Raw genomic sequence first — 13,076 nt, forward strand, 5'->3', positions numbered from 1 at the left:
CCCCTTTGCTACGTGATGCTACGCAGACACCGCCTAATCGTGGCTCCGACAACATTGTTCGTGCTGTAGTGCAGAGCTACTTCCTTGTCAACACTGAGAGGTGGACAGTACTTCTTGTTGTATTATTTGTAATAAGTCTTCCGACGCTTGAAGAAATACGAGCGTATTTCGGAAAGTAAAGATACACCGTACGCCAGAGGAACAGAAGAGTTTTGGTGAGCAAGTTGGCAACACTGGTGTTAACCTTGAACTGTTAGCTTTCTCCTCACGATCGTTCGGCAGTTGAACATTGCTTCTGATTGGAGTAGGTTGTGTTTAAAATGGCTGCACCGATTCAGAATCCCGCCAAATGCGAAGTGCGCTCCGTCATACGTTTTCTTTGTGCAAAAGGTCAGCGACCAGCGGATATTCACAAATAAATTGTTTCTGTTTATGGGAACATTATGAATCGACAAAATGTAACGAAATGGTGTCGTCATTTCTCTGAAGGTAGGACCGATGTTCATGACGAACAAAGAACGGGTCGGCCATCTGTGATCTCTGATGCCCTTCTTCGGAGAACGGAGGAAGCAATTCGTGCGAATAAATGTCTCACATTGAAATAATTGCTTCAGAACATACCGGACGTGTCAATGACAACTCTTTATGACGTTGTGACTGTCAAGTGAGGGTACAGGAAATTGGCTGCGCGCTGGGTTCCAAAACTGTTAACGGAAGAACACCAAAAGGATGGGCTTTGCACTCGACTTCCTCACACGCTATGCTGAAGCAGGTGAGGAGTTCCTTGATCACACTGTGACGGGTGACGAGACGTGGGTTTATCACCATACACCTGAATCCGAGCAACAATCAATGCAATGGCGCCATTCGAATTCACCAAAAGCCAAGAAATGCAAAACGTCGATTTCAGCGAAGAAAATCATGGCTTCTGTTTTTTTGGGACAGACAAGGGATTCTTCTGTTGGAATTTATGCCTCCTGGAATGACAATTAATACTGTTGCATATTGCCAGACTTTGAAACGTCTTTGAAGGGCAATTCAAAACAAACGCAGGGGAATGCTGACAAGTGGAGTCCGCTTGCTTCATGACAACGCTCAGCCTCACACAGCGCTCGTAACCAAAGCACTACTCAAACAATTCAAATGGGACGTATTGGACCATCCGCCATACAGTCCGGACCTTGCGCCCACCGACTTCCACGTCTTCCATTACCTGGAGTCACATCTTGGTGGAAAATCATTCTACGACGATGAAGAGATCAAAGATGAAGTTGAAATGTGGTTCCGACAACAGTCGGCAACCTTCTATGACTGTGGGATACAAAAGCTTGTGCACCGACTTAACAAATGTTTGGATAATGGGGGTGATTATGTCGAAAAATAACAAATAATCCAGTTAATAAGATGTAACTGACATTTTCTAAATAAATGTTCCATTTAAGGACTGTGAGCCATTGTATCTTTACTTTTCGAAATGCCCTCGTACAACTTAAGTAAATCTTCTGTTTACTGTGTTAACTTGTTCACTAATCATTTCTGTTCCTGTCCTGCTTTCCTGTGATGACAGTTGCTGCACTACTCTGTAGCCCATCTCTCCTTACTACTGAGTACAAAGTTATATTCAACTACTACGAAGCAATCAGTTGCGATGAATGGGCATAGACAGAGGGTGTGTACCGGTAAAACATAATATCCCATTGCACAGCATGCTCTGCAACATGGCAATCATGATCTCAGCACTTGCTTCACCAGACCTGCCATCTGGACTCTTCCCTCAGACACCAGTTTCTCAGAACTCCGTACGTGGAAACTGGCGTTACAACATATTCTCGGTTCGTGCCACCTGCCTGGCCTAAATTTACATTAATTTCTGTGGTGTCAGAATTTCTTTTCAGTACCTACTACTCTTTTTGGTCCCTTTTATTTTTCTGTATCCTTTATTTTCTGACCAATATATTTTTCCCCCACCTCCCTCACCTGTCTGTTATGTATGATGGACTTAGCTTTCCACTCTTACTGACTCTTGCACAATGTTTTTTCAGTATTCTCTCTCTCGATTATTACCCCATCATCTACCTTTAAGTTCTCAGATCTCATCTGGCACAGGCACCAATGAACAGTCTTTTGTCCTCATTCTGTCCACTAAGTCTCACCTGGCCGAGGGTTCTGGGCTACTTTTCCGTAACTCTTCCCAGTTCCTAAACTTTGCCTGGTCCTTTTCTCCATCCCTCTTCCTTTTCCTTCAATCTTTCTACCAGAACAAGGAGCCTCTGGCTCCAAAAGCTTGGGCATTTATTCACTGTTGTTGCTGTGGAATGTTGCAGTTTACACAAAAATGTTGGGCAGGTAGGCACACAGACAGAGCCTTTCACAACATCCTGCCCTCCTTTCCCCAACCCTCCTTCCCCAAAATATCATCAGGCAACCACAAATGCCAGTTGTGTAATGCATACATTACAGCTGATCAACTGTTTTAAGGCAGTTCACTGTTAAGAAATATTCTTACGTGTGGTGCTCTTTTCAGTTGAAAAATGAAATGCCTTTTCTGCTGTATTGTCATCTCGGTTCATTGCATCTTGGGTATTGAACAAATGAGTGAATTACTAGGTCCGTCATGATGATAACTTGCGATATCTGTACGACCTGGCAGCTCGAGTCAAGGTAAACTTTTAGCTTCAACAGAAAGTTAAAATTTACCCTAAGTACGAAGGTTGGAACTTTAATAGTGCCAACTATTTATTTACAGCGCGTGCAAAATAGATACGAGTTTCAAAGTTTTACTGACCTTCAAAGTAGTCACCAGCATTGATGTACAACCCATTGCCAGCAATATGGAAGGTGTAGGATACCCTTAGCCGTGCCAGCTGTGTTGACAGTTCGAGCGGCACAGTCTATTGCCCGACGAATTTGTAGCAGTTCTGAAGCGAATGCCGAGAAGTGTTTCCTTCAGTTTACAAATCGAGTTGAACTTACAAGGATTTAAGTCAGGGGAGTGCAGTAGGTGGTATAGCACTTAGCAGCCCCATCAGTCAAACAAATCAGTAACAGCTTGTACTGTACGTGCTTGAGCATTGTCCTGCAAAATGATGGTAGGTCCTGCAGAAAGTGTCATCACTCCTGTCTCTATGATGTTCATTTTTGGAACACAACCTATGACCAGCTCAGAGACAGAAGTGATGACACTTTCTGCAGGACCTGACCACCATTTTGCAGGACAATGCTCAAGCATGTACAGTGCAAGCTGTTGCTGATTTGTTTGACTGATGGGGCTGTTAAGTGCTATACCACCTACTGCACTCCCCTGATTTAAGCCCTAGTAAGTTCAACTCGATTTGTAAACTGAAGGAAACACTTCACGGCATTCGCTTCAGAACTGCTACGAATTCGGCGGGCAATAGTCCGCGCCGCTCGAACTGTCAACACAACTGGCACTGCTAAGAGTCTCCTACGACTTCCACATCACGGTCAACAGATTATACACAATGCTGGTGTCTACTTTGAAGGTCAGTAAAACTTTGAATCAGCATAAAAAAGGTTAAGGGCAGATTAAGATCAATGTGAAACACAATAGTGTGAATTGTCGGCAAGTTGCCATATTTTGGTTTGAGAAAGACATTACTAAGTAATAACATCTGTCCCTCTCCACAGCTGGGTGATTAGTTAGACAGCTGCCATGCGGAGGACCCAGGTTCGATTTCCGATACTGCCAAATATTTTTGAGAGGACTGGTAAGGGATGCACTGAGCCTCATGATGACATCTGAGGAATATTCGAATGAGAAGTAGTGGATCCATGGTCGGGGAAGCCAGGAAAGGGTGACACGGTGGCTAGTTGACATCCCTTGGGCCTTCGCAACCTGGAGGGGGAGCTCTTTTTTAAGTAATAATATCTAACACATCATACTGGATTATCAGTACTGGGTAGCTATCAGAGACTAGGGTTTTCTTTAATTAAGGAAGCAAAAACCTCCTGTAAGTCAGTTAGTACATTTCTCCACCTTCATCTTTTGCCCAGTATCCAGTTCCCTTTCACAATTGCTCGGACCAAAACTCTGGTTTTTATTTAGTTCTCCTAACACTTAAGTTCAACCACACTCACCTGCTCAGGTTCAGCAGATGGCCTGTTCTTTGTACATCTTGGCCAGCTCCGGACCCAGGTGCGGGAGGTCGTCCTCGCGCAGGACGCCGGGCGGCATGAAGCCTATGAGGCGGCTGGCGTGCTCCTTCAGCATGCGCAGGCGCTCCTCTTCTATCCTGCGTCGCCTGCAGTGCAATCGTAGTCCAGTGCGGTGAGAGGGTATTCGCATACATATGTTTGTCATTATAGGTTATTCGTCTTGAGCTGACTCCAATGTAATTAAAAAGAATTACACCAGACACGTTTGCTTTTATTTACAAAGCATCCTCTGTAAAATTGGATACACATGTTTGTAAATTTATTTTTTGACTACATCGCAGTCAGCTCAAGACAGATAACCTATAATAACAGATGTTAACAGCTGCTGCGGAAGATGATCATGCAAACAAATGTATTATGGACACCTTGTCAGGCATTTCCACGTGGCCTCCACAAGAAGTTTAGAAGGATACATCTCAAACTGCATAAAAATATCCAACATATAAAGTTTAACAATACTTGCAGATCAAATAATATTATACCTAAATATATTATTGTATAGGTTAAAAACTGTGGTGTCACTGCCAGACACCACACTTGCTAGGTGGTAGCTTAAATCGGCCGCGGTCCATTAGTACATGTAGGACCCGCGTGTCGCCACTGTGTGATCGCAGACCGAGCGCCACCACACGGCAGGTCTCGAGAGACGTACGAGAACTCGCCCCAGTTGTACGACGACGTTGCTAGCGACTGTACGGACGAAGCCTTTGCTCTCATTTGCCGAGAGACAGAATAGCCTTCAGCTAAGTTAATGGCTACGACTTAGCAAGGCGCCATTAGCCTTACATAGTTTGATAGTTATCGTATGAAATGTCTCATCAAGAATGCTGTATTCACAACAAGGATAAATAAAAGTTAAGTATTAGAGGAGCTGCATACTTTTCTTATTAGAATTCACTACTTATCCTGTTCCAGAATTCACGCCCGTCTGCGTTAGATAGCGTGCATTTTGGCCTCCTCTATCTACAAGGTGTTGGCACATTCACCAACACATCAAAAACAGTTCTGCCAGTGCACAAAAAACGAAACAAGTAGCTCAAAAAATTGGCTAAACAATGAAATCACGTCTCTTTATGCCAAAAAGCAAACCCTAAATCAGAAACAATATGAAGCACATCTTAATCTGAATGATACCACTGTTTTCTTCCACCTTGTTAGCGAGGTTGAAAATTGTACATATGCAGTGATAGAAAAAATGAAAAAAACTCACACAAGGAAGATTGAAAATTTAAAAGCCAGCAAATTTAACAGCTAAACAAACACCCAACACAGCCACAAATGACACCGAATCTAACGAAAACCATCAGTTCTATCCAAGACTGGCAACCATTTGACACTATTTTGCATACAGAAGAAATAAAACTTCTTGAAAAAAGGTCTGAAACACAATGTCAGCACACAGATAGATGACAAATACACAGGAAACCTCATAGTTGAATCAGAAAGCATTCTCTAACAGCAAAATAGAAATGAAACAAGTGAGGTAAGCATTGGTCTGATGAGAGAGCTAGTCAGTAATGAAATCAAAAACATAATAACACAGATGAAAGAAAACAGAAGAAACCAAAACAATACAGATTCCATAACACTGACAAAACTTAGAAAGAAACTAAAAGAAAACAACACCATCATCACAAAGGCAACACAATGGTTCTCATGGATAAAGAGCAATACATCAGTAAGACACAAGAGTTCATCATGAAAAATAAAATTATAAAATTAAAATCAGATCCAACAAACAGATTCCAAACGAAGCTGAAAAACCCTCTGAAAGACATTGAACATACAATAGAAAACAATGAAAAAGGAAAACTGGTACAAATAAATCCCAGTGCACCTTCCCTCTGATGCCAACCAAAGCTACATAAGAGAGATCTCCCCCGTCAGAGCTATTGTGAATTAGAGAAATGCTCCCACTTACTCACTTGCAAGATACATGTTGAAAATCTTATCAGAAAACTACAAATTACAAGAAGACAGGAATATAAGAAACACCACACAATTGATTCAGTACATAAAAGACATACAAATTCCAGACACAGCCACCATCCTCTCATTTGATGTAGAGAATATGTATTCCAATATACCAATACCTGAAACAATAAACGTTATAGAACAAAACCTTAAGACACACAGTACACTCCCACATGAATACATAAAAAAAACAGTCAGGCTTCTAGGGCTGATAACAGAACAGAATTATTTTCAGTTCAATAATGAATTCTATTTACACAGTGAAGGATTACCAATGGGATCTCCAGTGTCTGAAACCATAGCAAATATATTTATTAACCTTATAGAACAGATTATATTTAAAAAAAATAGTGCCAAACAGGCACAACATCATATACTGGATTAAATATATGGACGATATCTTGTGCCTGATAGATAAACCAAACAATAAAATTGACCAGTTAAACACAGACATAAATTCTGTTCATGATGAGATACATTTTACAATAGAGGAAGAGCAAAATAGACAAATTTCTTAGACATCACCATAAAGATTCAAAACAACCAACACACATTTGCCATATACTGAAACTGACAACAACAGACACAATTATACATGAGACATCACAACATCCCAATTCTCAAAAGCAGGCAGCACTTAGATACATGCTCCACAGACTAAACACAGTACCATTGGATACAGACAATTACAAAAAGGAAATGAATACTATATAATACTAATAGCCACAAACAATGTATACAAAGAGAAATTAATAACAAAGCTGAACAAGAAAATCAAGAAACAGGAAAGCACAAACACCCAATTGTCACCAACTACAGGACAAAATCACATACAAACAAATCCACAAAATACAAGAATAGAAACAACACAAAGTGTGAAAGAAACAGAAAGTAAAAGATGGTACACAATTACACGCAACCACAAATACACACGTAGAATATCCAATATTTTCAAAAAAACAAGGCATAAAAATAGCACACCAAACCAACAACTCAATTCAGAAATACTTCCCAATAGGAAAAACTGATCTGTATCAGAAATCAGGAATATACCAACTGAAATGCAATACATGTGATGGAAGATACATAGGTCAAACCAGGAGGACATTTGACACCAGATACAAAGAACATGTAAGAGCATGGACGTATAGGACAAATCATTCAACTTTTGCAGAACACTTACATCAACACCAACATAAAATTACAACCAGAGACACAGGTGTGGAAATCATAAGGATAAACAACAACAAAAAACACCTCCTCACCTTAAAAAAAAAAAACCTACCACATCCAAAAAAATCATAACAGAAAAGAAACAACTCATATATAATCATATCATATTGGCAAACCACACTCTTTAAACTGACTGACCACTTAATATAACATTGAAAGTACACATATAACCACAGGCTTCATCTACCACTATCATTCCCTCCCAGATCTGTCCCATAATCACTGTCCAGGTCATTCTGTTGTTCCTCCCCCCACCCCCACCCCCTGCAAAAAACCTCCTCTCACATCTCTACCTACGTACAAATACAATTTCACCCCCCCCCCCCACACACACAAAATCGTTTCATAGGTTGGCAACACTGACAACATGGATGAAAACAAACAAAAAGGCATAAGCACTGCGGCAGTGATGAACAAAAAGCAGTTAATAAAGCCAATTGTAAATAGTGCAGTGCTGGAGATAACCCAAAATGCCAAAAACTGCAGATGTGAAATGAATCCTGTCAACACCAACCACTGCTAGCAAGAGGGGAAGGAGCAAATTGTGTAAAGAAACACCAGAAGTAGCATGCAGACCGATTTTATAAAGAAAACGCTGTTTTTAACGTTAAAAAAAAGTATAAACGTGTGCATCCAATTTACAGAATACCACAGAAGATACTTTGTAAATAGAAGCAAAACGCGCCTGGTGTAATTCTTTTCAATTACATTGCAGTCAGCTCAAGACAGATAACCTATAATAACAGATGTTAACGGTTGCTGCGGAAGATGGCCACACAAACAAACGTACATACTTATGTTAATTAAAAAGCTGGCTAAGTACTTTGACTACGATGTTTGCAATTCTTACTGCTATGCTATTGAAAAGAGTGAATCAGAATTACAGATTTGATGTGAGTGCAACATGTGTCTAATTTATGAGCTATGAAATATGTACAAAATGCATTTTATGTGCAAATCAGTACCAACTAAGTACAGGGTGCTCTTGACAAATTGTAATTTAAATTTCCTGCCATGTTATTTTTCTATCAGAGGTGGTTGTTGCTGCACTGCACTGCCAATTGTTTCTAGTAAACAACTGTAATGTCAAAACAATGTTGAAACAAAGTGCAGAGTATGATAAAACAGTTACGATTATCTGAGGCCTTCATGCTGTGCGCTCGGTAACAGATATAATTTGCTTCTTTAAATGTCCACAATCACTTCAGAAAAGTCAAAAAAAGGTCCTAGTGTAGCAACAAGGAAGCATCACTCAAAAGATCGCATTGTGCTGATCACTGAAAACATCAAAAGAGCTCACATGCTGATTTAGGGAAATCGGAAGCAATAATTGAAATCACTGGCAAAGATCATCGGTGCAAGTGAGCTGACAATGCATAGAACTACCTGTGACAATCTTCAACACAAACCCTAAACAATGAAGGTAAGATGAATGCTCTCGGAGACTGCTAGGGCCAGTCGAGTCAGTCGTTGGAGTTTGCTTGTGTGTTGATTGAAAAATGAACAAACCCCATGCAGCTGTCCACTGATGGTGCTGGGATACCACCAAAAATTGATTTGCTACACAAATATCAGCTCTGCCAGAATGATGGCAAAAGTGCATAGACATTCATGGGGAATACATGTAACATAACTTGTATTTGTTTGTTTAGTAAATGGATCTTGGGAACAAAAAAAAAAAAAAAAAAAAAAAAAAAAAATGTAGTGGGAATCATTTTTAACACCCCAAGTAAGAATTAATTTAGAATAAACTGTGAATTTATAATTACAATACTGGAAGTGAAAATAATTCAATAATACAGGGTTATTGGATCACCCATGCAGCTACTTTATTGGTGGCGTCTGATAACAATATATTAATGAAATACAATTGTACTTCTAAGATTAATTTTAAAAATTCAACATAGATTATACAATTATGCATAGCTACTTAGGATTCAGAATAAAGTTTTAAGTTCTGGGATCTAGGTTATTATGTTGCCAGCAGACACTACACAGGGAACTGGAAATACCAAAATATACAAAAAAGTAAAAGAATACCCCATCAGTCACTTCTTTTTAGAGTATTAGGACTAACAATATGAATTACGCTTAACTTTAATGAATGTCTGCAGTAAACTAGTTTTGGCTTTGCCAGTAGTTGGATAGCTGTTAGTGTAATGTGTAACATTACATCAATGTTTTGTGTGGAGTGTTAGACGAAAGTGTCAGCTGAGAAACGCAGGAAAGGCTGTGGCTTTTTTCAAAGTACCTGATAATCTTGAAGTAATTTCTATGATCATAAGTCCTATAATCTATTACATATACAAAGCAGGGTGTATGTATATATGTCTGGGATCTCCTCCCAAGCCCCTGCATCAACTTCAACCAAATTTGGCACAAACACGGCACACCTCACAAGTATCAATACTGTATAGGTTTATGAGCACCAAGCACCAATAGGAGTGAAGACATGGGCAAAATGTGTTTTTTTACTGTGCCTGGCATACATGCTGCCCTGTACAACAGGCATATTGTGTGGGAAAAGTCTTGGAGTTTTTCAGGCTCAAACATAGAGGCTGCCCTGCACAACTGCACAACAGATGTGTTGTGTTGGAGTAGTATCAGAGTGTGATACTGACCTGCTTCGCATAGTGGTCTGTTTTAAGCCCCTGAATGTAGCCTGCCCTGCACGGCAGGCATGTTGTGGGAGTAGTATCAGCATTCTTCATTGAACTGTATTGCAGGGTCTACACATGCCAATCAACATGGCTGAGGATGTGTTGAGATGTATAAATGAATGGAGGGACAGAGAGAGGTGGAGGAGGGAATGGGCAGAGAGAGGGGAGGAGTGGAAGATGCATGAAGCAGGTATAAGGTGCAAAGAGGCTGTGGGCAGGAGGAAAAGGAAGAGAAGGAGATGGAGATGGAAAGACAGAGGAGGAGGAGGATATGGTCAGAGGGAGGGTGGAGGAGATGTGGTTGGAGAGAAGGGGTGGAGGAAATGGACAAACAAATGGGAGCAGGAGATGAAGAGACAGAGGAGATGTACATATAGAGGTGGGAGGATAAGGTGTTAAGAGACAGGGAGGAAGAGGTGGACACACACAGGGAGAGGAGGAGGTGTGTTCAATATGTGTGTCAAACAAGGGTGAACCTATAGGGAAAAGCCTAGTAATAATAGTAATAACTATTACTAGTATTATAATCAGTTCCTATAATTATCAATGTGAGTAAGTTACCACTGCTCATAGTTTGTTTTTAACATTTGTTACAGGAGTTGCCTGCAGTGGGTACTTCTACCTGTCACTGCATAAAACTGGACTCATTCCACATTTCCGAAGGCTCTCTTCCGTGATAAGATTAATAGCACAAACTGTGTGAGTGTGTTAATGTAATGTCGACATCCTTAACAGAGGCACCTTCACAGAGACAAGGAACTTTGGGAGTGCCCCTACAAATTATGACGGACATTACTCTTCACATTGTACCAGGTGTTCCAAAAGGAATATTGGGGTTTTAAGGCTCTGTAACATTTATTACACGATTAATGTACAATTATAAATAATGCCTAGAATGAAAGTGAGTACCATTTGAGTAATTGTTGCAACAACTGCTTAACTTCTGTTTCTTAAGTCCAGTAGATCAGCGGGTCGTGGAGACACATACAAATGATCCTTTATGAACCTCCAAAGGTAAAAATTTCATGATGTCAGCTTAGGTGGAAGTCATGAGAAATGAGTTCTATAATTCGGCACCTTTAAACCAATCCACTACTTGGGTACAACATCATTTAACTGAGTTATGCCAGTAAAGCAGCCCGTCATATATCTGCCAAATCAAGTCCTGTAGTTCAACTTCTTCAAATTGAGAAAAGAGCCCTAGTTCTAGTGCATGAAGATAAGAAACACCAATTACAGTTGCTTCACCAAAAAAGAAAGGGCAATAAACTTTCTGCTGGAATATGGCATAAAAAACATTCAACTTGGGGGGACTTTTCTTGTAACTGTACCATCTCATGAGAATTTGCTGACCCCAGATGTGCACGTTGTGTGTGGTATTCACATTTCCTCTTAGGTGGAATGTCAATTCATCACTGAAGAAAATCTTCATCATCATGTAGCAACATTATATTTGCAAAGTTGGCACATAAAACATAGTCTGTAGGCTTTAGAGCTTGTGTAAAAACAACTGTTTGAGTTGCTCTTTCATTTGATGTATTGTTTACAACTGTAAGCTGAATGTAATAAATACTACAAAGCCTTAAAACCCCGATATTTATTTTGACACATCTGGTATATTAATGATATGACAGGGGTAACATCCACTTACATGTTGACAAAGATGGCAAATGGCTCAAAATGCTTTGAAACATGATATACATCTTACAACATGTAAAAATAAACTATACTTTTATAAGCAGAATTAGTTTTGTCATACAAATATTTGGGAATAATTACTCGTGGTAGCATAAAATGGAATAATTTCATTTCCTCATTAGTGTTATCAGAAATGGCACTTCGTCTATGAAAGAGACTCTGTAAGAAAAGTACATAAGGTACTATTTGGGTGTGTAGGTATCATAAAGTTTTTAAGAGAGTAATCTGGTAGTGTCGTACAACATTCTGGGTAGTGATCCTGAAGGTATCACGAAGCTAAGATTAGATCAGTACATAGGAAGTCATTCTTTCCTCATTACACTTGTGGACAGCACAGAAAGGAATCTAATACAATGTAATGGAATACAGAGAACAACAACATCTGAGACAATGGTTTGTGGCATATAAATGTATGAGGTATGCCCAGAAAGTAATAATTTTTTCTGTTGCTCCTATTGGTCCAGCCACTTTGGACTATCTCCTCAGCTTTTCCCACACAACTCCACTCCCTGCTCTGGAAGCACCACGACTGCCATTTCTGTGAGCCAATTAACAGTTCACATGTGATGTTTTGCTGTGCAGACAACACTTGAAACGACTGTATGCAATCAAAGTATGTGCTAAACTTGACAAAGGTCTTGCTCACACCGGTCAAAAGATTTACACCAAGCCTACATGGTTCTACTTTCTCTTACTGTCACATTTGGAAGTAGTTTCGGAGGTTCAGGATGAAATGGACTACAACGGGACAATCAGAGTGTACAGTTTTGTGTTTCACATTACTTGATTGAATGGAAGTTTAAATTTCATGTTATTCGGCAATAAAACCCTTACCATTACATCTTGCAGTTGAGTCAAATATTAAAATGTATTTGAAATATCGAATTTAACAACTCCCAGCAATTGTTGGCATCTGGTGCTGTATTACTGATAAAAGACCATAACTGGCATAGTGCTTTATCGTGGGATGCAGTAAAATAAAATCTGAATGGGCAAACAATCAGACATGATAGTATCAAGAAATGGAGAATTCAGCTAGTATCTACTTCTTGATACTACCCATTCAAATTGTATAATATTGTGTCCAACTATAAATCAATGTAGCAGTTATTTATTTTAAGATTCAAACAATCAAAATTCCAGGTTGGAATATTAACAATGTAGGGAAAGATAGATTGCTACTTACCATAAAGAAGACACGTCAAGTTGCAGACAGGCACGATTAAAAGGCACCCACATATAGCTTTCGGCCACAGTCTTCATCAGTAAACACACACACACACACACACACACACACACACACACACACACACACACACACACACACACACAAAC

General features: G+C 39.8%; 1 protein-coding gene across 2 annotated transcripts in view; it reads right to left on the reverse strand.

Moving 5' to 3' along the window:
- LOC126214863 (meiosis-specific nuclear structural protein 1-like) overlaps positions 1-13,076 on the reverse strand; it is a 94,943-nt gene that overhangs the window by 14,858 nt on the left and 67,009 nt on the right. For both annotated transcript variants that reach the window (XM_049941501.1, XM_049941500.1), the window contains exon 10: positions 4,099-4,262. In XM_049941501.1, the coding sequence (XP_049797458.1) occupies positions 4,109-4,262 (154 nt within the window). In that variant the 3' untranslated portion in view covers positions 4,099-4,108. The remainder of the gene's footprint in view (positions 1-4,098; positions 4,263-13,076) is intronic.

Source organism: Schistocerca nitens, chromosome 12 (assembly GCF_023898315.1).
Source record: "Schistocerca nitens isolate TAMUIC-IGC-003100 chromosome 12, iqSchNite1.1, whole genome shotgun sequence".
Classification (NCBI taxonomy): domain Eukaryota; kingdom Metazoa; phylum Arthropoda; class Insecta; order Orthoptera; family Acrididae; genus Schistocerca; species Schistocerca nitens.